At 54.0% G+C, this 27474-nt stretch overlaps 1 protein-coding gene across 5 annotated transcripts; it reads left to right on the top strand.

Moving 5' to 3' along the window:
* The first annotated feature begins 50 nt into the window (after window positions 1-50).
* ZNF512B (zinc finger protein 512B) lies at window positions 51-26085 on the top strand. Of its 5 annotated transcripts, none has more exons than XM_017733856.1 (17): window positions 63-168; window positions 3565-3687; window positions 4700-4779; window positions 5524-5652; window positions 5995-6167; window positions 6332-6585; window positions 7383-7454; window positions 9047-9181; window positions 10493-10617; window positions 12970-13062; window positions 13909-14007; window positions 14716-14886; window positions 15573-15764; window positions 22053-22154; window positions 23088-23150; window positions 25111-25209; window positions 25552-26085. In XM_017733856.1, the coding sequence occupies exons 2-17, from the start codon at window positions 3567-3569 to the stop codon at window positions 25843-25845; spliced, it is 2202 nt and encodes a 733-aa protein (XP_017589345.1). In that variant the 5' UTR covers window positions 63-168; window positions 3565-3566; the 3' UTR covers window positions 25846-26085. The 5 variants fall into 5 exon arrangements, with proteins under 5 accessions (XP_017589349.1, XP_017589337.1, XP_017589345.1 ...); XM_017733828.1 differs by having other exon boundaries at window positions 14716-15003; XM_017733848.1 differs by lacking the exon at window positions 13909-14007 and having other exon boundaries at window positions 60-168; window positions 14716-15003.
* Window positions 26086-27474: the final 1389 nt, after the last annotated feature.

The following is a 27474-nucleotide window of genomic DNA, read 5'->3' as shown; positions in this document are numbered from 1 at the left end:
CACGGTCGGGCTGGGAGGTGACAGGGCAGAGGTCCCTATGCCCGGGAGGTGACAGCGGAACCGGGCAGGGCAAAGCTTCCCGCGCCCAGGAGATGACAGCGGCGCCGGGCAGAGCTCCCCGCACCCACTGACCCCCGGGACAGGGGACACCCCGGTCCCCGCGGCACGGTGAGGACTCATTGTGTGCCAGGCATGTGCGGGCGCTTTTGCCTTCATGTCAGTGCCCGAGGACAGAGAGGGAAGGGACGGGATAACGCGCCTCGAACAGAAACTTTACACCCTCAAAAGCCTCATCTGCGCCTGGTCAGAGCCATGTGCGGCAGGAGCGGTGGGTGCATGCCTCGGGTGAGGCTCTCCTCCTGGAGAGCCTCCATGGATGTCACTCGGTTTGGGTGATAGCGGCGGGATCCACCGTGTCCCTCCGGAGCTGCCTGGCCACCAGCCATGCCCAGAGATGCAGCAGCTCACAGGGCTTCACCTGCCACGTGCTTCCCTCCAGGGGAAACCTCCAGTGAGGGCTATTCTTCGAGAGGAAGTCTCTCCCACTGCTTCCTTGTCTTTATTCCCTGTAAGTTTCTCACAGCAGCTCCAGTTCTGCCAGGAGTTCATGGCAGGGAGCATGGCTGCTCTGACAGGGACAGGGATGGCAGTGCCCTTTGGCATCCATCATCTGTGCTGGTCTCATCGCATCTCTGCTGGCACACAGCTTGTGCTGGGACAGGCAGCTCCCTTGGCTTTTGACATTCTGTACCTCTGGAGCTGTTGTTAAGTTCTTGATGATAGGTGGAGCAGATTGACAGGTGACGACGCAGTTGTCATGCAGCAAAGTCCATCCGTGGCAATGGGACTGGGGTGGGAATCCCGGCAGGAGAACTTGGGGTCAGAATCTGCAGGTGACTTTTCCCCTGGTCATGAGAGGGTTGCAGCCATCCCTGGCTGCGTACATGCTCCTGCAGGCCTGACCCAAAGTCATGGACAGGCATTTCTACATGGAATTATTTCCCATTTCCCATTTCATTCCCAATTTCCAGCCGTGCAGGGCTGCCAGTGGTTTGGGAACAGCGCCTTTGGTTCCCAAATGTCACTTCCCCCTTCCCGCAGCCGTGGATTTCCTCCTTATCCTTGCTCCCAGCCGTGTGGGCTTGGCCTCCACTCATCACACACTCAGGAGCTCTTTTTTTCCTGGAGCTGGAATGGGATGTTTCAAAAATGTTGCCACAAACTTCTAGAAAGTTACCTAAAAGGAGCTGGAGGCCTCATGAGATGCTACCAGGCCCAACCTTCTCACACCACATCCCACCCCTGGATCATGGCCAGAATCCTGGATACCTTCTCTTCCCATTACCAGTTGCAAAAGAGTTTTCAGCAAAACCTTAAGGAAAGTGTGAAAGAGCACAGGCTATTGCCTATTTTCAGTGTGTGTTACTCAAAAATGAGTGAAGTTTGGACATTACCAAAAAAACCCCACAACGGGCTGCTTTTTGCTCTGTGTCCCCAGGACAATTCCTCTGTGATCCCTGGGGTTGTATCAGTGGCCGGGGAGCAGATTTTGGCTCTTGTTAACTGGTTGATGAGATTTTTATTTTTCATTTTGCTAAAAAATAAGGGGAAAGTGCAAAGGAGTATTTGGTGTGAAAAAACAGAAGATTCAGAACCTCTTAAGCTGGGCAGAGAGGGTTTGTTTGAGGGGACAGATGTGTTAAGGGGGATGAGAGGTGTCCAGCTGCTGGAGCAGGGCTGAGCTGGGCACTTTGGATGTTTTGGGAAGGGACAGTCGGGGTGATGCTCAGTGGTGTGCAATGTCACAAGGTGCAGGAGGTGAGCACCCAAGATGTCAACAGGGTCTGCCCTGGCTGTCACCCTTTGCATGTCACCTTGAGCTGGCCAGCGAGGCAGACACAGACACAGAGCAGACACAGATGCTCTGTGCATTTTGGCACTAGCCCTGCCTGGCTAAAGGTGTCAGCTGTGTGAGTTTCCTCTCGGTTTTCACCCCGTTGTAAGCATGGAAAATCTTGTGTTCAGCTTTCACTTTGCTGGTCTTTTGTGAGTATTTTTTTTTGTTTCCTTTTTTCTTTGAGCAACTTGAGTGAGGACTGCTCAGAGGTGCCAGGAGGCAGCATGGGAAGGGAGGGGACTGGCACTTTTATCCCTGGAGGACTGGGGACAGTAGCAGTGCCCACACTGGTGGGAGCGGAGCAGCGGCTTGGGAAGGGACTGTGGGGACCCCTCTCTGTGCCTGCTCCAGGAAGGAGCTGCTTGCAGTCAGGCTACAAATTCCTACCCAGCTCTCCCACCAAAAGAGCCCAAATTAGCTGAATCAGCAATCCCCATGTTCAGCACCAAGTGCCACAGAACCAGTTGCCAAGGCTGGAATTTCTCACTTGATCCAATTAACCTTTGTGTCCATGCAAACGACCACATACCTGTCACCAGCTGAGCACATGCTAGAAGCTTTTGCCAGTTGTTCTCGGAGCATGTAGGCTGCATCCCACATGGAAAGTCCCCAGTCCTACATAGGAAATCCCTGGGGACACCTCAGAAAGAGCTGCTGGACCCTCGTGTCCCACATGTTGGTGGCATGGCTGGCAACCCAGCCACACAGGAGATGCTTCTCCGTCCCTCTGGGCGTGAGGACAGACAGGATGAGTGTGGATGCTTTGGGAATCAGCTCCTTTGAGTTAAATGATGCTAAACATGTGGGAGGAATTGGGGGTGATGACTCAAATCCGTGTTTTAAAAAACCCATGGGTGAACTTCATCATCCCGTCCCAGCCAAGGTCTCAAGGTCATGGTGGTCCAAGGAATCTCTTCCCAAGGGCCTGATGCTCTCATTGTGAGGCATGGAGGACTTCTTTTCCCCAAATCCATATATGGCATCTCCCAGAGCAGCCCCCATCCTCAGATGTGCCTTTGCTTGTGCTGTTGGGAGGGGAAGAAGGAACTTGAAGCCAGAGGCAGAGCCAGTCATGCCATGGGCTTCCTCTTGGCACTGCTGAATGGAGGGGTGTCCTACTGCCCACCTCCATCAGGAGTGACAGTGGGCCTTGTGCGATAATTCCTGATGTTCATTATTTATAGAGAAGCCAAATTGAATTATTAATACGGAAAATTCAGATAACATTAACAATTCTCAGTTTATAACAGTTTCCCATTAATAAGGAAAATTGGAAATTTATCATTACATCTGTTCATTAAAACTCACTATTTTTTTTTTGCTTTTGGTGTCTTAAATGAAAGCGGAGAAATAAACGAAGAGGAAAAGCCATTTATTCACTACTTCTCTGGGCAAAGTCAGCTCATAATTTTTAATAAAGTCTTTGCCATTGTATGTGAAGGGGAAGCCAGGCTGTAATGAAAGCAGCTTTCCAGCCATGTCTGTGGCGTTCCTCAACTGTAGAACAAATACTCGGAAGCACGTCCCGTTTCTTCTCTTTGTGGGAATCTTGAAGCTGCGTGATGGTTTTCTTGTTTCCCTCCCTCCCCAGCAGCTCTCCTTGCTTTCACCATGTGTTGGTCCCAGCTCTGAGGAGTGAATTTTAACGCCTCCCCTGCTTCTTTCAGAGATGGCGGATTCTTATACCTGTAAAGGTGGAAGGAAAACTGCAGGCTCTAACAAACCCACTGCCAGCAAAGAAAGCAGGACAGAGACAAGGATAAACCCACCGGCAGAGCTGCCCAAGCTGGGTAAGGAACTGATTTGTCCTTTCCAGCTTTTCCAGGGGGTGGATGGGGCGGAGGGGATGAGCCCAGTGGCAAGACGTGGGGGGTGGCTGCTGAAACGAGTGGCCTGGGTCTCAATGTGTCTCTCCCCCTCACTTCAACTCAGCAGTGAGGGCTGTGCTGGCCAAAAAGCCCCAGCCCTGGGAACTGCAGGGAGCTGGTCCCTGGGAGTGGGAGGGGTGGAGATGGTCTCTTCCTTTGGAGAGGCGTGTGTCTGGCTTAACGAGATGGGTGTCTCACCGCCTATTTATCGTGTTGGTAGCTAAGTGTTACATCAAAGGATGGAAAGGCTTAAATGAATTCAGACCATCTGCTGCCTCCCGTGTCGCGGCCCCCAGGAGGGAGGCTTGCGAGCGTACGAGCCCCGGGGGACCCTCACACTAAGGGCTGTCATGCTGATGGATGGTTGATTTCTCTATCCAGGAATCTTCAGGCCCAAGGAGATTTTTCCTCCTGTCTGTTTATGCTAGGCAGATCCCCTCTGTGAGAGACTTTCCCTGCCTTTACCGGGCTAAGGGCAGCTCAGGATGCTGAGGAGTACCTGCACCCCAGGAGAGGGTTGGACCCCAGCGATGTAGCTCAGACAGGGCTTCCAAAATCAGTGGCCTTGTGGGGAAATGCGTGTGCCCTAAATGTTTCCCAGATGCCGCTGTTACCTTGAGGGGATTGAAGCCATAATTGCTAACAGAGGAGGATAACTTATTGCTAAAGGGAATGAACTCCAGCTGTCTGCAATATGAACACGCCTGTGTTCAGGAGACCGTTTTTCCCTGCACCACATCTTATCAGCACCTCATTTGCAGGGGAGCTGGCGTTGCCTTCCAGAGGGGAATCTCCATCCTTGGTAGGACAGAGAATGGCCAGCCTAGAGTTGGGGGGACCAGGCAGGCAGCAGGAAGCTGGGGCTGGGCAGCAGGATTACTGGGACAGCGGCTCCTCCGGCATGGCTGGTGATGTGTGCTGTGTCTGTTTGCAGGAAATGCAACCAGTGACAAAACCGAAGGCAGGAAGAAAGGAAGACCCAAGGCTGAGAACCAGGCACTGAAAGACATCCCTGTGAGACCCCACACACTCCAATCCCCGAGCCCTCCCTGCTTCGCTCTGTCTGACGTGCCCTGCACTGTCCACTCCAGCCAGCACCATTCAGGGTTAAACCTGCCTTCCCTGTGGTTTAATCTTCAGAGCAGCCTTGTCTTGGGCTGAGCAAGATCTTGGTCCCTCAACCCCTCCATACAGGCATCCAGCATCTTCTAAAACCCTGGTTAGGGAGCTGTACCCCTCTCCAACCTCACTTTCCCAGGGCCATGTCCAGATGACTGGATCCTGTCACAGCCATGTCAGGTTTGGCTAATGAGCCGGCAGCAATGGCACGGGGGTGATTTATTCCCTGCAGAGTTGTGCAGTTTAATTCCTGCCTGGTAGCATGGACAACACATGGAGCAGTTTGTCATGAGAGCAGGGGCATGGGGTGATTTATGGACTAGATGAAATGTGGGGTGATTAAATCAGCCGGGTGACTTCGGGCCTGATTTATTCCCCAGCCTGGCAGGGAGTGTGCGTGTGCTCTGGGAAGCACGGCAAGGTAACAGCACGGCAATCTGTCCCAGCACCTCTCACTCGAGTGAGCACTGCTGCACTGAAACACATCCCTGGGGTCCACTTCATGGCTGTTTGGTGGAAGGGATGGATGGGAATGATCAGAGGTCCCATGTGCCCTCCCAGCTCCCTTGGGATGAATCAGCACACGCCCAAGTACAGGGTGCTCTTCACTCAGCTATCTCTTGTTTCTCCTGTTCCCAGCTCCCCCTGATGAACCAGTGGAAGGACGAATTCAAAGCCCACTCTAGGGTGAAATGTCCCAATTCAGGCTGCTGGCTGGAGTTCCCAAGCATTTATGGCTTGAAGTACCACTATCAGCGCTGCCAAGGGGTAAGGAGACTGGAGAACTGTCTGTCCTTTCCAGTGGCTGGCTCTTCCATTACCATCTGCAGGGTAAAGCTGCTCTCAGGCCTTAAACCCCAGGAGAAACATGAAGTTAGAATGGGGAGGGCAGAGATGGGCCAGGAGCAGTTCATGAGGTGTGTGTGTGAGAGGAACTGAGGTCTCTGCAGCTCATTGTGAGGTCTGGTCCCAAGGAATCATGGACTTTCGGAAACTGTTTGGAAGGGCAGGAGGGTATTACACGTGATTTGGATTCATGCCTGTGTCAGAAAAAGCCTCTCTTTCGTGGTCTAACATCTGTGCTCACCTGCCTCTCCCTGCTCCACGCAGGGTGCGATCTCAGAGAAGCTGACGTACTCATGCTCCTACTGTGAAGCTGCCTTCACCTCCAAAACCCAGCTGGAGAAGCATCGGCTCTGGAATCACTTGGACCGGCCAGTGCCAACCAGCAAAGCGGAAAACAAAGTGCCCAAGGCCATTGGAAAGAGCAGTGGAAAGAAAAGGTACCAGGCTGTGGCTGGGCTGCATGGCAGTGGCATAGGGATGGCTGGGAGAAGGGGAATGTGCCTGCCTCCATTCCTACAACCTGGGCTGGCGAGGGGGGAGAGGTGTCAGGACACTTGTCTAACAACCCCTCTTTAAACAAGCCCTCTGTGCTTTGCCCTAGAGCTGCTGAGAGTTCAGCTTGCCCCACCATCCATCCCAAACAGGCAAAGACGGAAAAAGCCGTGGCCCAGGAGCACACGGAGAATGGCGAGTGCCTGGTGGAGAGCCGGGAGAGCAAGGAGTTCCAGATTGCAGCGGCTGAGGCAATGGCAGCTGCCACCCCCACGGCCAAGTCCTCGAGTGGCAAGGATGCCGGGCAGCAGCGGGGCAGCCAGGCCTCGCTGCAGGAGGAAGATCCCGAGAGGATGAAGCACAGTAAGATTAGAGCCCGGGGCTACGCTGGTTCGGGAGCCCAGAGAGAGGTGTCCCACGGGAAGGGGATCTGCTGCAGCCAGCACTGCTGTGGCTGTCTCTCTGAATCCAAGGGATAGCCAAGCCTTGTTTCCTGACCCTAATAACTTGCCCCCACTCTCCAGTTTCTTGCAGCTTCGCTGGGAGTTAAAACTCAGCTGTAGCTGTGGTAGAAATATTTCTAAAGGACCTGTATGATGGTTGGATTTGATGATCTTAGAGGTCTTTTCCAACCTTAACAATCCTGTGATAGGATTGGAAATTGATTGAATTCCTGGCAGCACAGCAAGCTACCATGTCAGCCTGTCTGTCCTCACTGAGTGTGTTAGGTTAAACTAGGATGGTTCTAGCAAACCCATTTTCCTGAAGGATTGGGACAGGATGAGGAGTCTCTATCTGTCCATGGCCACTGCAGAGCTGGTGTAGGGCAGTGGTTGTCCCTGTCATGGTTTGGGGTTTCACTGCTTGCAGCACCAAAGCAAACCACCACAGCCACATGTTGGAATTGCTTGGCTTTTGGCACTAGACAGAGCCACCAGTTCCACTCCTTGAATTAACCCTGAAAAACATATTTGTCCTGGTTTTGTGGGGTGGGAAGCAGCAGTCTGTTGGTGTTTAGTGGGTGGGTGCTTCATTTGACAGCCCCTGACCCACTCCTGACATGGAGTGTGTGCCCACTCCATGCCCCAGGACTGATGAATCCCCCTGGCAGTACAGTTATTTGACCAAATCTCTCTCTCTGTTTCTCTCTTTTGAGTCAGGAAGGAAACAGAAAACTCCTAAGAAGTTTACGGGGGAGCAGCCATCCATCTCGGGGACGTTTGGACTGAAAGGTAATACAGGACGACTCCGTATAGGGTTGTACCTTCTCCCCAGGGCATTGCAGGGAAGCCCCTTCCCCAAGATCCCTCCCTGTGGTGGAGCCAGACAAAGCCCAAGGATGTCCCACTGGAGGAGCTGGCGCCTTTTACCACGAGAGAGTCATAAAAGGAGTGAAAAGCAGCAGCAGAGCTGGGACTGATAACAACCCTGTCTGCTCTGTTCTGGAGCCTGGTGCTGGGAAATGAGGGAAGAGAGGAAAGGATCCGGGTATGTTCATCTGTAACACAAGAGTAATGAGCTGCTGACACCAGCAAGATATGAGAAACATCATCTCGTCACCATCCCACCATCCTGGGATGTCACAGTGTTTCCAGTGGCGTCGGGAAGGAATTCTGCTGCGTAGAAAGGCTGGTGACGCACCCATCCCTCACACTCTGAGGGCTTGTCGCCCACATTCAGGAGGATGAATCCAAGGGAGAGGAGACATGTTGCCGGGATGTTTTCTGAGAGGAAGCCCAGGAATTGGCTGCTGCAGCCTGACAAAGCAAGAGCAAGTGGGACTTTGGTCATGCTCCATAAATATACCCAACTGGGCTGGGAAGGAGGGGGAATCCTGGAGCATCCCCGGAATGAGAGCAACTGGATTCAGGCTGACTATGGGATACATTCAGCCAGAGAAATAGAAAGCAGATTTCCAGGCACTGCAGGAGGCAGCACCTTCCAGTATGAGGCACTCGGGGGAGAGGCACTAATGGCTTTGAAGGAATTGAACACCGACAAGCAGGCTGGATGTGGTCACTGTGATTTCCTTTCCCCTGGCTCCTGGGAAGTCTGGGCTTGTTTCCTTCATCTTCCCCACAGAGCCCCTGCCAGAGACTGAAGTGTCTGCTGTGGGTTCCTGGAGAACAAGGTGTCCCCATGACCCACTGCCTTAGATGGAAAGTGAAGATGGGGCAGGCATTCCCAAAGTTCCCTGTGGCAGTCACTCAACAAACACAAGGGTGCCCCAGCACATCATGGGGTGCTGTCTCCATTCAGACCCTGGGCTTGCAAGAGTCACCACCCCCAGGTTCAGGGGGATGTGGACCCCCGTGGGGCAGGTGTGGAGCTAACCCTGGTACTTCAGCTCATTGCCTCCAGCACCTTCTATGGCAGCACAGGCACAGGGCTGAACTGCGTGTGGATTTGGGGGATTTGATCCAGGGGAGTGAAACAGCCTTTCCAGTGCAGGAGCATCAGCAAGAACATCCCTTTTACACACTGAATTTGCTGTTCCAATTCTCCCTTTCAGTTTCTTGTAAAACACCCTATTCCCTCCTCCCCAGCCTGTCTGCCTGGCTAGAGGCATCCTACCTTGCTTTGCCATGGAGTTTCCATAGTTCATAAACTTGTGTTGGGAGAAATGGTGCTGTTTATAAAACAGCACAAGCTGTTAGAATATTGCTTGTCATAATTATGGATCTAAGCCTACATGTACAGCCTTGGCAGACATGCAGCCAGCTCAGTGTCCCTGGCTTAGGGGGAGAGATTTTTTACCTGCTAAATGCAAGTTGCTCTGAAGGTATTAAAGCAAGTACTGAATAAAAATCCTCTTTCTTTACAGGTCTTGTCAAAGCAGAGGACAAAGCAAAAGCCCATCGAGCCAAGAAGCTGGAGGGAAATGCCAACATGGAGGAGCTGAAAAAGAAACCTCCAGGAGTTGGTGTGAAGAAGGAAACATCTGTGCATCTACCAGCAGGTAAGGCTGGTGGGGGCAAAGCACAGGCAGCAGCTCTGTGTGCAGTGTAGCTACTTTCTGTGCACTACCCCAAGCTCGCATGGTCCCTACCTTCATGCCACCATCCCCACCTTCACCTGCAGCTCATGGTCCCCACACCCCTTTTGGCCCAGCGGGTTGTTCACTGGGTGAGTTTTCTGGCAGGTTTGTCAGGAGAAGCAGCACAAAGTCAGAGGTAGGAGCACAGAACTCCTGCCCTTTTGAGACGTAACACAGATGTAGGAACAGCCACTGGTGCTAAAATGTTAGTGCAGCCAGAATTGACATCCTGAGGGCCACCTTACCTTCAGTTCACTGCCAGATCAATGTGATGAAAGTGCTGGGAGTTGAGAGCCAAATTCCACCTGGCTTCACTGTGAGTCAGCATGTGACCCATGTGGTGATGGCATTTTTCTAACATCATTCCCATGAATGACACCAGTGCATAACTCTGAGCATAATTACGCTTCCCTGAGCCTCGAGGTGCAGCCTACAGCCAGCACAGGTTGCTTGCTTTCCCTGAGAGCTCTGACAGCAGGAGGAATGCAGGATGTGCAAGATAAACACAGCTGCACTGCCTTGCACTGCTTTCAAATTCAAATAAACGACTCTCTGATCTCACAGCCATGTAAGAGCATCCAAATAAACAGACTTGGCGGATTTTATTCAGCCCAGGCTTCCCTTGGTGGAAGGTCAGAACTGCTCTGCTGAGAACACGGCATGAACTCTGGGCCTGGGAGCTGCTTTTGGCCCCACGTATCTCTTATTTTGGGTTTTTTAAAGGCCGGTCACAGCCATTCAAATAAACAGATGCCTGGAAGCCAGCAGTCCCCCAGCTTCCTCCGTGTCTGCCGGGAAGAGGATTGCCAGAGAAGCTTTCCAGGCACACGTCCGGATGGAGCTGAGACGCTCACCTTTGTTTCACTCCCGCTAATTGTTTCATTTGGCAGGGGGAAGTTATTCCAAGCAGGGCAGGATCAGGTGGCTGGGGGCATCATCGTGTTTTAACTCCCAGTGTGCAGGATACCAGCGGGGTTGGGAAGGTGAACCTCCTTTCCCCAGGTCAGCAGGTCTGGTAACTCCACATGAAATGACCCAGTGACCTGGTTTGCTTGGGCAGCTGCAGGAGAGTAGGGCAGGGACAGCTGCATGGTTCGTGTCCAGTTCTGGCTTTGCCTGGGAGACTGTATCTCTCTTTTTTTAACATCAGGAACTTTCCCACTTCACTGCTTTTCAACTTATCAAGTAGCCCAGGCAGGCTGGATGTAACACCTCTCTCCTCTCCCTCACCAGCAAACCCTGAGGACCAGTGGCAGCGGGAGATCAGCGAGAAGGGAGAAGTCTCCTGTCCAACCTGCAGTGTTATAACCAGGAAAACTATTGTGGGGCTCAAAAAACACATGGATGTCTGCCAGAAAGTAAGGCCTCACTTTATTCAGTCAAACACATGGGTTTTGGAGGGGAATGGATATATATATGTGCCACTCATAAATGTGCAGTGGTGTTCCTCAAACCATTTCTGGACTGTGTTTGATAGAGCACTTGTTGGTCATCTTCAGCTTGGTGGCTTGTTTGCATCAACCCAGAGGGATTTGGACACTAATTCTCAGCAATTCTGAATCCCTTTGTGGTCTGGGCCTCTTGCCCCAGTATCTCAGCAGAGTCAGGTATTTCTAGTAGCTAAACAAGTAGTTGTAAGGCTGCAGAGATTGTTGGGGTTGTCTCTAATCTGTCCTCCTCCAGAGCCCTGGCTGTGGGGTTTCACTGTGTACTGTGCCTTGTATCAGGCCAGATAAACTGTGGTTGCATGAGAGCATGTCTCAGGGAGACTGAGCCTGGATGTGCTCAGGCAGGTTGTCAGGACGCAGGGGTTCAGTAATGGTGCAGTGAAAAATTGTCTCTCTGCCACACCACCATCCATCAGAGCGCAGGATTACGTCTTCATCCGTCACCTGGCGGAGCTGTCGCCACAGAAAGCCAACATAGGATCGATGCCTCCTGCTTTGAAAATATGTGGCTGGGCTTTGATTCCACATTCATTTTCTGTAAATGCTTCCCCAGCCATTGCCTTGCTGTTTATACAGCAGTGGGAGGCTGCTCTCCCTCCCAAACCCCGTACTACAGCAATGCTGGGCAGAATCCTGCCGCCTCCGATATCTTCCTGGCCTCAGTGGAGTGGGGATCCTGGCCATCACTGGTCGTATTTCCTCCACTTCGGAGCATCTCCCAAGCCAGGCTGGCTCTGTGCAGGCTGCACAGCCAGGTGACCTGGTGAACACAGCTCTGCTGGAGCAGTCAGCGGTGTCTTCCCTGCTGGAAATATGCCAGTGGGTGTTCAGCCAAAGATTTGGGGCTCCAGCCCTTGGAGTGAGTGTTCTGTCACCCTTCCTGAGAGGGACAGTCCTTGCCAGAGCTGGTTGTGCTGCTCCAGGAGCTGGGATGCTTCAAGGAATCGCAGGCAGGACAGTCCCTAAGTTCCAAGTGTGTGACCACAGGTGCAGCTCTCACCATTCCATCTCTGAGATGAATCTGTGGCACAACCTTAGTGAGTGAGACCCTGCTGCTGGGACAATGGGAAAATGATGTGCAGGCTCCCAAAACTCTTATAAAAAAATTGAAATTGGTTTCTCTGTTCCATGTTTGTCACAAAGCAGTCTGCACCTGTTTGCTTTGGTTTTGGAAAGGAAAAAAGGGATGGAGAGGGTTGCAACATTCTTGAGCCTGAAGGAGGCAAGGGCAGTTATATCCTCCTGGTATCCCGGGTGGGAGGGCTTGCTGGAATGTGGACATGGTGTTGACCCGAAGAGTAAATCCCAAATTAGCTGGTAGTGGCATCTGGTGAGTCAAGGAGCTGTTAGCATCCACCTTGTTAGGATCAAGCGCTTGGATCTGAGACAAGATTAACTGATGGTAGCACAGGTACCATGAGTCACTCCCAACTCACTGCAGTGAGTCTATTCTTCATTTTCCTGGAGTTCCATAATGAGGAGAGATTTGCAGATCCACCTTCATTGCCTCTCCAGCTTTTAGTCATGTCTTGATTGAAGAGAGAGTAGTGAAGGTGAAGCATCTGTCAGCAGAAGCAGTAATGACCACAGCTGGCCAGGCAATGGCTCCCTACTGAGATACTCTATGTCTTGGTGCCCAGAGCATGAATGTCCTGAGGCGTATATTCTGGTCCCTGCCCCAGCAGAAGTCAAGATCTGTTCACCCACTGTGCAAGTGCCCCTTGTACCTTGGGGTGTGCAGTTAATGCATCTCCCCATGCATTCAGGAGGCTGAGTTGGGTCAAACAGCAGGGCAGCATGAGGCAGGAATTATCCTCCTGTGATTGTGTCCTTAATTTCACACAGCCCAGGCACCCAGAAATTGCACTGTACACCAGCATCTGTTTTACTTAACAGGACTGCAGAGCACAGTCCACTGGCATTGGTAGATCAAAGCTTCTCCTCTCTCTAGCCCTTTGACAGGAAGAGTAAGACACCAGATCCAGATGTTTTCATCCAGTGAGGCTTTAAATCTAAATCCAAAATGGAATGTTTTCCAAAAATTGGGGCATGTGGGTTTGATAACAATATCCAGGACAACAGAGAGAAAGCTCTGAGCTGCAGGCAGGGACTGGGATAGGAAACAGGGATGCTGTGTTGCCTGCTGGGTCCCACCACTGCGTACTGCTGCAGCAACAGCCACCCATGGGGTTATTGACCACCAGCAGCAGCAGCACTTGGAAGGATGTGGCCTCTCTGGTGACTTGCCTTTAATTCCTTCAGCTGCAGGATGCCTTGAAGTGTCAGCACTGCAAAAAACAGTTCAAGTCCAAAGCTGGGCTGAATTACCACACCATGGCTGAACACGTCAGCAAGGTAAGGGAGCTGGGCTGTGCTTGTCTTCTGCCTCCTTTCTCCATGCAGGTGATGGATGAAGCCATCCATCAAAAGTCCTCTTTCTATGGTCTTTGTAAAGGAGGGATCCACCTTTGCAGCATTTCACACACTGCTCAGCCTGGATGGTGGTCTTCCCCCTTCCTGCCAAGGAAAGCATTTCCTTCCCAGGTAGTGAGTTAGGCTCATATTGATACTGATAAATAGAGCAGAGGACTGAAAAAATAAAACAGGATTTCAGATCCCAGCATGGGGGAAGATCCGGTGAGTACCGTGAGGCAGATTTTGAGTGGCAAAGCTCTGCCTCCAAAACTGTGCCTGCAAATCCACGACTGATGGGTTCTGCCTTGCACGAATCTCAAAATCTGGTCTTTAGCTCTCCACTGTGCATGGGAGAAGCAGCCACAAAATTTATCATGAATAAAATTTTGCAGGCGCTAGTGTAGATGCTGTTCTAAAAGTCTGGTTTTGTACGTCTCTGAGATACCATGGCAAGGCATAACTACATTTCTACGTGTCCCGGGCTTACCAGTTGTGACTTGTCTTTTACCTGTGCCTTAATCTCCTGCTCTTCAGTCTTGCTGGTGAATCCTCTGTGCAGGAACTGCTCCTGCGTTTCTCAGCTGGGCCTTTAGGTGTAATCACAGGAAAGACATGAGCAGATCCAGCACATAACAACGAAGCAGTGGGAGATCCAGCTCTCCTAATGAGAGGTTCCCTCTAGCCCAGGGCAGCTCCCTGCAAGGCAGGGGCTTTCCATCCACTCCTGGCACAGAGGACATGAGTAAATGGTTGACTCTGTCGCTTCTGTTACTTCCTTGTTTCCAGCCTGTTCCTGTGGAAACCGCTGGACTTGGTGAACAGGAAGAGCAGGAAAGGCTGAGGAAAGTGCTAAAGCAGATGGGAAAACTGAAATGCCCCAATGAGGTACGAGAACAATTCTTGTTTCTCGTTCTGTGAAAAGGTGGAAGGAGTGAGTCCCATGCAGAGGGGGACATGTACTCTCCAGGCATCCCTTGGCAAGTGCTCGATGTTTCCACCTTAGCTCAGCCATCCCAATCCCTGTCCCACTGGCTCTGTGCACTCCAGCAACGGGACAGCCCGGCAGGAGGGTGGGCACAGGGCAGACTGGGGAGCTCTGGAGGGCAGGTTCTGCCTCCTGAGCTCAGGAAGGAGCACAGCCTGTCCTGGGCACAGCGTAAAACCAAACCAAACCACACCAAAACCAGAGCCAAGCTGGTTGCAGACAAGTCACGAACAGGTAAGGGAGGCGTTGGCAGAGGTTTGTCCCGTGGGTGCTTTGCTCTCCATGCAGGCAGTGCCTCCCCAGTGCCTTCCCCTCCTGCTGCCTGCTGTGTGTGTCTGTCCAGAGAGCTCTATCCGTGTGTTGGGGCAGAGAGTGCCAGGGGCAGGGACTGCTCCTCCCATCCCTCCAGGGCACTGTCCTGCCTGTGCATGGCTCTTTGGGGACTGTCAAATTCTCCAACACTCGGATGGGATGGGCTGGAAGAGCTGCTCTTTGGAGTGGGCTCCTCGGGAATGTTCCTCCCTGGAGAAACGGCACCCCAACCTTTTCAACACGGGCACGTGAAGCCCCAGCCCTCCTTAACCCTCCCCTTCTCCCCATCTCCACAGGGTTGCGTGGCCAACTTCTCCAGCCTGATGGGCTACCAGTACCACCAGAAGCGGTGTGGGAAGCAGCTTGCCGAGGCCGATAAGCCTGTGTTCAGCTGCCCACACTGTGGCAAGAAGTACAAATCCAAGGCTGGCCACGACTATCATGTGCGGTCAGAACACACGGCCTCGGTGAGCCCCCCGGACGCCTCCGCAGCCCGAGGAGCGGGGCCATCCCCCCCCGGGGGGGACTGCAGAGCTGCGGAGCCCATGGGCAGGACAGAGCCGGGCAGGGCCGGGCCGGGCAAGGCAGGTGCAGACGTCGGGCCGGTGTTGTTTTCTCCCTCAAATCACCATGCACATGTGTTGTACCATGCAGTGTCAGGGGGAACAGGGTACACCCTCTTCCACCCCTCCAAAAATGCTGTTTATGGGAGTGGTCAGCAGCATTCCCTTTCCCCAGTGCCCACAGGGCTGTGCTCCAGCCCACCCTGCATCCGTGCTCTGCAGGAAAAAAAACCAGACCTCAGGCTGCTCCCTCACAAACACCGACTGCTTGCCAGCGCCGGGGTGGCAGGATCTGTCCCTGGGGAGCATCCCTTTCTGTTCTGTTGATCCCTACTGGCAGTGCATCCGACACTAATCACTCCCTAACTCTAATAACAGGAGATATTTATACACATGGGAGCATGGAGGGACACAGTCTATGGCTACTGCTGGGCTGAGGGAGGCGGATACTCCCTTTGCTCCCATGCTCCAGTGCAGAGGCCCAAAGCAAGTGTGGAAACACACAGCCCAAATCCCAGCATCCCCATCCCGGGGCCAGAGAGCTCGCCTGTTCTCTCGTCATGCCCTTCCTGACTCTGTCTCTCTTGCAGCCTCCAGAGGAGCCAGAGGTGAAGCCAGAGCCTGGTCCCGTAGAAGATTTTGAGAGGACCCCGAGCGGCCGCATCCGTCGGACATCGGCCCAAGTAGCCGTCTTCCACCTCCAGGAGATAGCAGAGGACGAGCTGGCCAGGGATTGGACCAAGCGGAGGATGAAGGATGACCTGGTGCCTGAAACAAAGCGGGTGAGCAGTCTTTAGTTCTCACTGTACACAGAGATCCTGGGATTCTAGCCTGGCCCCAGCTGTACACAGAGATTCCAGGATTCCAGCCTGGCCCCAGCTGGTTGAGGCCCTCACATGTCTCACTTGCTGTGTCTTAAATTAATTAGCTGTGATGGCAGATTTATTGCTGAAGAGCCCACCCAGCACAGGCTGAGGCGCTGTGGTCTGGAGGCTCCCAGCAGCAGGCAGCTGTGCCCTTTGGAGGAAGAGGTGGTGCACTGTGGAGAGACCAGGGTCTGGCCCCGAGTGTTGGGGAGGGAGGTCGGTTCTGGTCCATGCTGAGCAGGGAAGTAGAGGCTGGCAGCCAGGAGGAGCACGTGAAGAGAGCAGATCGGATCTGAAACCTCCTCCCTTGCACTGTCAGAGAGCAAAGATGCCCCAGGCAGAATTCCCTCCCTTCCATGTCTCTTCCTTAACTTCTGGGAGATGCTTTCCTGGAGATAAAGAGCCTGCAGCATCCCAGAGCAGTGCTGCTGGGAGCAGAGGAAGGCAGAGAGTGGAGACAGGGCTGAGCCCTGCAGGATCCAGCAGCAGTGCACTCGTGGCCCAATGCTGTGGGGTTTGCACAGGGCCCCAGCAGGCTTGAGCTTTTTGTAGGCATTGGAGTGAGTACATGGTAAACCAAACTTCCCTTCTGGCTGTGGGAGGAGGTGATTATTCATGGGAGTGTACTAAAGCTGAAATTCCCTCCAGGTATGCTCCTTCTGGACTGTAAAAGGAATGAAGCAGCAGTAAATCATAAACCTTTTCAGTGCAAAGGGGAAAAAAGAGAGGGAACGGGAGTTTTTTTGTTTGCCAGGACTCAATGCAGAGCTCTCCTGCAAGTCTCTGCATGAGCTGCAGCCTGTTTCCTGAGCAGGTGACTCTGCAGTTATGTGCCAGGCCTGTTCCCTGCTCTGAACAGTTGGGCATCTCTTGCCCAGTGCTCTGAAATTCACCCTGGCAAGATATTGGGCATGTTGCAAAGATGGGAGTGAGGATGAGAGGACATCAGGAGAGTGTGAATAGTCCCACCCCAGAGGACTTAGCCCAAGCCATGAGAACAGCCCAAGTCTCAGAGCCAGCTTGGAGAAGTGATGTGGCTCACGTCAGGAAAAGGGGTGGCAGGACAGCAGCCTTGGGCCAATATGCCTTCCTGCTCCCACAGTGTGTCCCATGCTGTCCTGGCACCTGTGTGTGCTCAGCAGAAGTGCCACCATGGTTCTGCAGAGACTCAGAAGAGCTCAGCCTGGCTCAGCTCTGGTCTACACATGGTGGGCAGCTGGAAAACCAGCACAGGAACAAACCAGCAGCTTCTTTACCCTCCTTGGCACCCCAGTGAGGCACTGGCACAGAAGGGGACCCAGCTACAGCACTGCCATCCACCTTGGGGCAGAGCTGGGTGTTTTAGGGCCAGAACTGCTTGCAAACATTTTATTTCCCTAGTGCTTGGTGTTGCCATTGTTGTTTTCCAGATGTCTTCAGCTGCAATGCATTAATAACATAAAAAAACCAAGCCCAAAGTAGCTGTTTCATTTCAGATACTGCGGGAGAAGAGGTGTGCTGCTCTCTTCTCCCCTCTCCAGTCTCAGCTCTTGCATTCTTCTCTTTCCTCTTGGAATTGTTCCCTTTACTCAGGACTTTGGGTATTTTCTTTTTGAGTTGAGAGAGCAGGCAGGACCCCAGGCCAGGACAAGGGCCACATGCTCAGGCTGACATACAAAGGCATTGTAAAGGTCTCAACACCGGCGTAATTGCTCCATGAAGTGCTGGTGGGTTTTTTAATGAGACGTTTCTTGTGTTCAGAGTCTGATTGTTTAACTGAGTCCCATCTCAGTGCTAAAAAGCAAAGAATTGCTGTGAGGTTGGCAGAAGCAGTTTTGCATTGAAGATGGGCAAGGGGGGAATTGGATCAGCTCCCAGATGGCAAAACAAGGCTCTTGGGTTGGAGAATCAAGAGACCTCAGGCTCTGCATGAAATCCCAGATGGATTTTGGAGGAAGTCAGTGCAGTGGGTGAATCCATACATAGCTGTGCGTGTGCCTGTGGGTACGTCTTGCAGTGACTGTCACGTTCCCTTGACAACACTTTATAATCTGTTCAGTCTATGACATTTTTTCTTGACGAGCGATGCTGGGAGGAGGTGGGAGGCAGGTTCTGCCCGGGGAGGCTGGTGGGAGCTTGCTGACTTCAGCACACTCTGAGCTGCTCTGCTCAGCCACGGCTTGCATTGCTCACGACCGCTCTGCCTTTACAAGTTAGTTCAGTTCAGGGTGTAGGAAAAAACCTCCCAGCAAGTGCCCAATTTGACCTCATTACAGCCCCAAAACAGAGCTGCCCTCAGAACTGCCTGTGGGACGGCCTTGTGCCACATGGGGGGCTCAGAGCAGCCAGCAGCATCCCCATGTCACCTCCTTGCCGAGCATGTGTGGTGGCTGTCCCTGAAGGAGCTGACAGCCCAGAGCCACTGGAGCAGCAGGAAGATAAACACCAGTTCACCATGACCAGGGCACTGGGACTGGTGGGAACCGATGGAAGTCCCAGAAGAGCCACCACGCCACCTCCTCTTTTTCCCACTGAGCCATACCCAGCCATTGGGGGTACACTGCTGGGCCTGCAGACCCCGTACTGGACATGGAGAGAAGTGGGATGTCAGGGAGCAGCAGCAGATTGCAGCAGCTCCTTCACCTTTTCAGCAAGCCCTAGGGATTTCCAGGATTCCAGAGAGAGAGATGCTTCCCAGCTCTGATCTGTAACCAGTGGTGGATGGATACACCTAAACTTGCTGCAGCACAGGACAAGCTCCATCCCTGAACTCTCCAGTTCCCCACCATGGTCCCAGCAGTCAGTGTGGATTTTGAGGAAGCTGATGAAGAAAGCCACCCCTCTCCATCCCTTTTCCAGGCAGCAGAACGTTTTCCCAGGGGAAGGCACAGCTCCTCATCAAGCCCGTGGGATACGAAGGTTCGCAGCCCCACGGCAGGAACAGCCCCAGTGCAGCCCCTGTGCTGTGGCCACGTGGCAGCTGGTCCCAGCCGGTGAGAGGGATGCTGGGTTTGGATCCCCTTGGTGGCCTGTGGTGGGATGCGTTCGCCTTTCCCCGGGAGGATGGATTCCTTCACACCAAAGCAATGGCATCAGAATAAACGATTGCTGCTCGATCCCAGGCCCTGCGCTGCCTTCGGTCTGCGCTAACCAAATCCAGCATTTCTAAATATACACTGGAGTCTTATTTTCTCGCTCCGATCTTTATTTGCCTCCAGATAAGCTGAAACAGATGGGGTGTTTCACAACAGCCGCTTGCTGGGGATGTCAGATGGGGAAGGGCACACCCCTGCTGCTTTTCTGGGAAAAATCCCCTCTCCAGAAGCTCTGCGAAGATGATGCTGACCCTCCTCTGGCCTTTGCTGGGGCCGTCGCTTGCCCATGAGCAGCCTTGAAGGCTGCAGGTTCCCAGCTCACGGCAGTGGGCTCTGGGGTATAGTGGGAGATGAGGAACAACCTCCTCAAGCAGGGGGAAGAGGCATCTAAGAGGCAGAAGGGGAGAAAATGCTGTGGAAATCCCACTGTTTCAGAGTGTGATGCTTTCTTGGTAGAGCTTGAGGTGGGGTTCCTTGCTTCAAGGTGCTGGAGGTTGTGATGGGCTCACAGGGAGGGATGTAGAGCTCCACTGTGGGATACATGGACACTCCATTTCCCTCCCCATGGCTCAGGGTCTCAGTGTCAGTAGGGGCAGCCATGAAGTCTGCACATCCCCATGGAGCCTGCTGCCGTGGTGTGCCAGGGATCTGGAGCAAAGGGCAGCCATAGGCCATAGGCCAGTCAAAGCTAAAGGGGAAAAGTCATCTCCAGGCTTGAGGTTTATACTGGAACCAGGATAAATTCCAGAGCAGAAGAGGCTGGCTTGGGTTTGTCCCCCAAAACAATGGCCCTGCAATCCAGGCAGGAGCCAGCCTGAGCCCTGCAGACTCATGCCACTGGGGGCCAAACCGGATCCCAGCTCCAGCTGCGGGGCCAAGTCCATCCTTCCTCCCCTTGCTCGGCAGAGCCGGCATGGTGTGACCCTCCTGTGGGACCTGGCTGCTGGCCAGCACCCCTAGGTGCGTTTTGCCTTCATGGCATCATCCACAACCTCCACAGGAAGAAGAGAGAACTGTGCCTTGTGCTGGGGACCTGGGTGAGGCTTCAGGGGCGCTCGCTGGCTGAGACATCCCGCATGGTTCTTATTTACTGCGATATATTTTGGGGAAGGGGAGAGCTGTCGAGGGAGCAGAGAGGATTGAAATAAGAAAGTTAATTAAATAAAACCGTCAGTCAAAGGAAACAAACCTTCCCAGCCCAGCATCCTTCGACTGTTCAGAAGAAATGGGCTGCAGCCAAAACCAGTTGTAGTCGTTTAATGATTTGGCCATGAAAATTTTCACTTACAGGCTGTTTGAGGAAAATAAATGGAAAAGAAAAAAAAAATATAAAATATTCCATGCCTGGGGCTCCCTCTTAATAGAGACATAAAGATGACTTTGACATTCCCAGAACCACAGCGCCCTGGGAAGACATGGGATTTGCATGTTATTGTGCAGGACTGTTGGAGGAGAGCAGGGAGGGATTTTTCTCTGGAGTGGGAAAGCAGAGCAGCAGAGTCCACATCTCTGAACATCCCCCCTCGCCTCCTCCCCAGGGATGCGCGAGGGAGAGGTTGTTGCTGGGGCTGTGTGCGGTTACCGTTAATGTTTGCTCATTCATGGGATTGATTGGGTTTTAATTATGGAGGCCTTTTGGCATCCTGGCTCTCGGTATCAATGGCAAAAAGGGACTCCTGTGTTCTCCCCTGGAGGTGGCATTGCCTTCCCTGGGCTGGGGACCAAGCTCTTGGTAGATGCACCATCCCAGAGCTTCAAAGAGCTCTGCTGGCATCTCCCCCAGCCGCGAAGCACGACAGAATTGCAGCATGCTGGGGCTCGGGGGAGTTTTCCACATCCACATCCGTCCGTACCAGGGCTCACGGCGCCATTTCGCAAGGCCCTGTGCCCCTGCCCCTCACATGGAGCCCAGTGCTCCCTGACCCGGCCGTGCCCCGCCACGTGCCGGGGGAAGGCTGCAGGGGCACATGGATCACTTCAATTTGAGTGGAAAGGAATAGCTGGCACCTGAGCCTTCTACAACGAGCTTCCCTTTGCAGGGGGGTTTGGGAACAGCTGGTGGGAGCTGGACAAAGGCAGATTCGCAGCTTTATCAGCATGTTCAGGAAAAGTTACAGCTGGAAAAGAAATCCAGCCAGCTTCCTGCTGCCTCCAAACTGCCAGCTCCAGGTCCTCAGGGGCTGTTCGGCCCTCTGCGAGCCTTTGCACCTCTGCAAGCACCTTTTGGTCATGCATCCTCTCCATCCAGCATGGATGCAGGGATGCAGTTGTGTCCCATGCTCGGAGGTGCCCATGGAGAGTGGCATGTTCTCACGTACCCACACGTGCACCGTGCCGTCTGTGGGCTCACCCAGCACTGCTCCCACTCAGGGCAAGTTTGGGACCAAACAACATCCACTGGCTATAGCAGAGCTCACCAGGCTGGGCTGGGAGTTGTGCTGGCATGGTTGTGCAGCCCAGTGTCCCCTGCACATTGGCACAGTGGCTCAGTGTCAGGCAGGGACCAGCCCTGCAGGTAGGGCCAGGAACAGTGGCTGGGAGGCCCGGAGATGCCTGAAGCTGCCTGGAGCTTCCACAGCTGCCTGGGCTTGTGCTGAACATGCAGAACTGGAGTTGAGAGGGCCGGCCTGCTATGCTAACCCTCAAAGTCGCTAATAAAGCGCTAATTAAAAGCACTTGGAAGGACCAGCCCTGCCAGAAGGAGAGGCAGAGACACAAGAGCCGTTCATTGTTTAACGGGTTGTGCCCATTCATCCATGGAAGGCAGCCATGGAGGCTGGGCCCCTCTGCCCAGTGTGCAGGGTTGTTTATTCCCCTGGTTATAAAACACGGCAGAAGGGCTGTGCTGACACCATGCACCGAAAATGCCGGGTCCAGTCCTGGCCCTGTGGGCATGGACCCGGGAGCAGGAGCCTCTCCTCTCCTGTTTGCCACGGACTCCTCGCCAGTGGCAGGGCAGTGGGCAGAACCACCTCCCTGGCCTGCAGTGCCCGAGGGGAGAATGGCATTTCTGGGGAAAGCCAGAGTAGTTTTCAGCCCCGATTCACTTTGGGGCGGGGCAAGACCCGTGTGAAGAGGCAGGACCGGGCTGGGGTGTGCAGCTCTGCTAATCGACTGCTATTGTTCACAGCTCAATTACACCCGACCAGGGCTTCCAAAGCTCAATCCCAGGCTGCTGGAAAACTGGAAGAACGAAGTGAAGGAGAAGGGCCGCATCAACTGTCCCAACAACGTAAGGATTGTCTGTTCTTCCATGGGCTGGCTGGACTCAGTCTGCAGGAGGAAGGGGGGTTTTGGGGGCAGAAACCCACCAAAAATGGTTCTCATTGGGCTGCTGATCATAGAGATGCTCAGACCCTCATTTCACCTCCTTTCCCTGAGCTTGCTGCGGTGCCTGGTGAAAGTGTGTCCCAGCTTTGGGATTCACCAGGCTTGGGGACAGGGCCACCCTTGGGCTGATGGTGCAGCATTACCCAATCTGGGCTCTGGAGCTGCATTTGGGAAGCTCCCAAGATCCCGACAGGGTGAAGGCTGCTCATCCCGCACAGCCTTTTGATGCAGAGAACCTGCTTTTCCCAGAGTTAATCGAAGATAGATTTAAGCCAAGCTTTTTAAAGCCCTGTGGCAAGCACAGACCTCAGGGCATGGTGCGTGTGCCTCATCTCGCTGTGAAATACAGCCTTGGCCCGAGCTGACAGAGAGGTGAACCCCACCCTGGTGCTGAGCCTGGATTTATCGTCCCAAACAAAGCCTTGCTAATGGGAGTTCTGAAGGAGGCTGTTCCCACAAGGCCAGGGGAGCTGGGCTGGCTAATTAATGTCATACACGGGCACTTGGAAAAGACATTGCTCAGAAACTGGTCATGCTGCTGCCTGGGTGATTTCTCTCCTCCATTAAGCCTCTGCTGTGGCTCCAAGAACTCCTGTAGCCCAGCAGGACCTCCCGACAGCTCACAAATGTAGGTTTTCCACGGAGACATTTAGGGGAGAGGTTTTTTCAGCCCGTTGTAGAGGGATTTGGGCACATGACTCCCATTAGCACTAATGGGAAACGTGTGACCAGAGCCCTCGGCGCCTCGCAGAGCGTTAACCTTCCTGGCCATGGCTCAGAGGAAGGCAGGGGATGAGGGGGATCGTGTCTAACCCTGCTTTGTTTTTTCCTGCAGTGCTGTGAAGCCATTTACTCCAGTGTCTCGGGGCTGAAAGCTCACCTGGCCAACTGCAACAAGGTAGGTCCTGCCTTTTACACCCTTTTCTCAGAGGTGGCTTTGGTGTTGGGTTTTCTCTTCCCCCTAGCTGGTTTGGAAGGAACAAGCCAAGGGACAATGGCACAGGTTAAAGGATGGTGGCTGCTGGAGGGCTGGCTGGCAGTGCTGCTCCCAGTGAGTTGTCACCAGGCAGATGGAGGCAGAGAGGCTCGAGCTGCGCAGATGGATTGGAGGGGATGTGGCTGGCATTCCAGCTGTAGAGAAAAGGTGCCACAACACAAACTTCTCACCCAAGTACCCAGACTTCTGACACACAAAGTGTCTCGGGGACACGGCAGTGGGACTAAGCCCTCCTGCTTCATGTTCTCCTGTCCCACAGCAGCCCCTGCCCAGCTGGTCCCTGCAGCCCCTGGATCATTCACAAGCCCTTGGCTATCCAGCATGGCCAGCACCTCACACAAATGTGCGTCAGCCACAGCAGCTCAGAGCCAAGGTGGTGGGTGTTGGAAACTGAATGTGTCCTGAGGCAGGTGGGAATCAGGAGTCTTCTTCCATCAATTTGGGCAGCCTTACAGCCCCTCTGGAAGCCCAGCTGGAGGGATGCTGGTGTGGTGCCTCTGGGATAGGCTGAGACTGGAAGAGGCAGCTGGTTGTGCAGAGACCAGTGCCCTCCCACTGGATGGATGGAGCAGCCCTGAGCTCCAGTGCCCTGGAGCTGCCCCAGGGGAGGGATCAAGAGCTCAGTGTAGGTCCCTCAAATTGGAACCAAGTAAGAGCTGCTAAAGCTTTATACCCTGAAACATTTCCAGCTGCAGCTTCCATTGAATAGAGCTTCCAGGAGGCAGCTCCAATACGTACCCTGTGGTTATTAAAAACACCAACTCCCGCACTCTTCCAGCGCTAGCTGGAACAGCAGCCCTTAATGAGATCATTTAGAAAATGGGCTGCAGGGATCCAGCAGGAGAAGCTGGATTTATGCAGGATAAAAGAGCAAACACAGAAGACCGGGACAGCTCCTTCTCTGAGAGAAAATGGAGCTGGTTTCTGGCTGGTTCCATGCACAGGAAGCAGCCAGGATCTGCATGAACATTTCCATGAACCACAGAGCTGCACCCTCTGGATCTGGCACAGCTGGGGTCAGGTATTGGGACTCAGCAATGGGGAGTTGCTCTGTGACCCTGCACTGCCATCAGCAGGATTCTTCCCCTTAGGGGAGAGGATTTACTTTGAATACATGTGCCAACAAATTTGGCATAAATAAATCACAGCCCCTCCAGAACGGGTCTGTGATTCCCGCTGTAAAATCCTGCAGAACTGGTTGCAAAACATGAAGCCTTAGCAAGAGCAGAGGCCGCTCCCAGGCAGCACCCCATCTTCAGTGGGGATTGATGCACCAGGATGATTTTGCACAAGGATTCCTGAAGCCAGGCCTGTCCTCTCCCGAAATGAGAGACCCGTCTAACTCAGGATTTACAGCTATGGAGAAATTCCCAGGGAGGAAATATATGGCCCAGAGGGGCCCATCCATAACCCCCTCGTCAATAGAGAGCACATTATCTCCCGCGTGCCGTGACCTGCGGCAGAGCCGGCAGATCCGTCATCCCACCAGGGCGCTGCTGACAGGAATCCAGCAGTCACCCTGGCTCTCTGACAATATAACAGGAGAATTAGGTGAGTGCTGGACATAAATCCAATGGTGGTTCAGTCCCAGGGGATCATAGATCTGCTGACAGCGAGGACACAGGGCGATGGCCCCATCACCTGATGTTGGGGACACACAGCAGCACGAGTGGCATGGACTGAAACTCAGAGAGAGGATGTGGCTGTGAGTTCCTGCCCTGGCACCGAGGCTGGCAGAGATGTGGTGGTTCAGACACGAGTGTTTATTTTGTGTCACTTTGAGGTCACAGGAGCATCAGGGCCAGGGGAGGGCCACCCCTTGGGGCACTTTGAGCTCTGCAGGAGCTGCTGTGTCTTGCAGGGGGACCACTCAGTGGGCAAGTACCGCTGCCTCCTGTGCCAGAAGGAGTTCAGCTCCGAGAGTGGCGTCAAGTACCACATCATCAAGGCTCATTCGGAGGTAAGGAAGGAGCTGCATCTGGACTGGGCTGGTCCCTGCTCCAACACACACATCCTTGGGATGTCCCTTTCCATCCATCCATCCATCCATCCATCCATCCATGTCTGTTAAGAGCAGAGCACAGTGGCAGCTCCTAATCAGCCTGAGGGGTTCCTCCCTATTCCCCTTGATGTCCCTGACACCCCCAGGCTCATTGCAGCTGCTGAGCAGTTTGACCTCTGGGAGGTGATGCCAGTGGGGTGAGGGGTGGGCCAGGCTCAGGTTGTGTGTGCTGGTGCTGGTACTGGTGCCAGTGCCTGCCCCCCGACAGTCACTAACCCCCGTGTCACCCCACGGACACAGAACTGGTTCCGAACCTCCTCAGAGGCCAGCCGGAAAAAGAAAAACAGGGAACAGCTTTCTTCCAGCAAAGAGGAGAAAAAGAAAAGCACAAACGGGAAGAAAAGGGGGAGAAAACCCAAGGAGAGGCCTCCAGAAATGTCCCCGAAGGGCAGAGAGAGCGTGGCAGCAAAGACTAATCACAAGAAAACCCTCGAGCACTGGGAAGGCTCCCGGGGCAGCCCCGAGGGGGACGAGCTCGTCCCCAAGCCCCCGAGCCAGCGGAAGGGAGGAGCCAGCAAGATGCCCGAGAAATGAGCAGCTCAGAGACTCGTCTCCGAGGATTCGTTTACAGCCCAGGGTAACAGGGTGGGGGTCTCTCCCAGTTTTATGTCCCCTCCTCCCCATCCCACCTCCCCTTGCCCCACCCTCCTCTCACCCTCTTTTTAAAAAAAGAAAGGAAAAAAGAAAAAAAAAAAAAGACAGAAAATATCAATTAACCACTTTAAACAAATCACGGACCTTGTTTCACACTGGAAAACAAACAGGATCAAGGAAGCTGGAACGTTCTTCACCCCCTGCCCGTGTACATACCCCTCGGTGGGGTCCGCTGCCTCCCCCGGCCCGTGATTCCCCTCCCCTGCGCCAAACTGGTGACTCTTGAGCGAAAGAGAAGTGCAATAGCAGCGGGGTCCCGTGGGCGGGGACCCTCCCCCAGCGGCTCCGTGCCAGGGCGGGAGCTGCCCACCTGTCCGGCGGCCTCCCAGCTCCAGGGTGATGTTTCCAAAGATGTTTGACCCGGTCGGGCGGAGGGTCCGGCAGCAGCATGAGAGGGGGAGTTGGCAGCGCTTTTCCTGCGGCCGCAGGTCGGGGGGAACGTGTTGGGCAGGGACCAGCTCCGTGGGGCGGCGGCTTGGCAGGGTTTGTGTGCGTGGTGCGAGGCACAGGCAGAGGAGGGGAGCAGGGCTGGGGGTGTGGGAGGTGTGAGCAGCAGAGGGGGGTGCTCTGGGACGGGTCAGGTTAGAGGGTTTAATGGGAAGTTGTGGGAATGCTGTGCGCACTGTGGAGAGTGGCAGTGCAGCCATGGAACCAGGGGTGCAGTGAGGGAGCTGTGCCTCGGTGCTTGGGTTGTGTTTGCCGGGCATGGAGTGCTGGGATGGCAGGCCAGCTGTCCCCCCCACCCCCCCGGCCTGGGGGCATCCAAGGGTGGTTCAGGATCCCTCTGCTCAATCCCGAAGATGTCGATCACCCAGGAGGGAGGAACGAAGTCTCGGTTCCCCAGCTGTGGCCACAGGAGGTGTGTGACAGGGATGGGGGCAGCATCGAGAGACAATCACGGGTCCTACTTTAGGACAATCCCAGTTGCTTCCCGGGCACCTCGCATTCCCTTTGTCCTTTCGGGCCGGGACCCACCATGGGGGGAGTCTCTGCTCCCAAAGATGCATCTGAGCCCCTGACCATGCCCCTCGGGGTGACAGGCCCCTGTGGTGCCATCCCTGCTTGTGCTCTTGCCCCGGGCTTTTTGCTCCTGTGCTGACACTGTCATCACACCTCGCTCCAGCCCGGGGGGAGCCATCCCAGACTGGGATGTGCCCGTCTCCAGACAAAACCAGGCTACCTCGGTCCTTGGGAAACGGGCACGTTTTCTCTCAGTAACACAACAGAAAACCTTAATTCGGTTTTTCCCCTATGCAGAGCCAGGAAAGAGGCATCAGAGGGGGAGCTTCTGCTTTTGCTTTAATCAATTCAAACCTCAGTCCTCGCTTTCCTCACTGCTCCGTGTCTCCCGCCAAAGGCTCGATATTGAGCAGCAGCTCAGTCATAATTAACATCCTCCACTGGCACGTTATTCCAGCTGGGGAGGGGGGGCAGTGGTGGCTGAAGCCAGGGTGGCTTCTCAGGGAGCCAGGGCTCCTGCTCTGTCCACAGCTGCAACACCTGGATCCA

Source organism: Corvus brachyrhynchos, unplaced genomic scaffold, assembly GCF_000691975.1.
Source record: "Corvus brachyrhynchos isolate BGI_N302 unplaced genomic scaffold, ASM69197v1 scaffold10, whole genome shotgun sequence".
Taxonomy (NCBI): domain Eukaryota; kingdom Metazoa; phylum Chordata; class Aves; order Passeriformes; family Corvidae; genus Corvus; species Corvus brachyrhynchos.
Note: the sequence above shows the minus strand (reverse complement) of the source record. Positions and strands in the feature narration are given on the sequence as shown.

Coding starts and splice junctions, on each gene's coding strand:
- ZNF512B (XM_017733828.1), top strand. CDS start 3,567: ATGGCGGATTCTTATACCTGTAAAGGTGGAAGGAAAACTGCAGGCTCT. Junction 13,063..13,908: donor TGGCTGAACACGTCAGCAAG/GTAAGGGAGCTG, acceptor CCTTGTTTCCAG/CCTGTTCCTGTGGAAACCGC. Junction 23,151..25,110: donor ACCTGGCCAACTGCAACAAG/GTAGGTCCTGCC, acceptor TGTGTCTTGCAG/GGGGACCACTCAGTGGGCAA.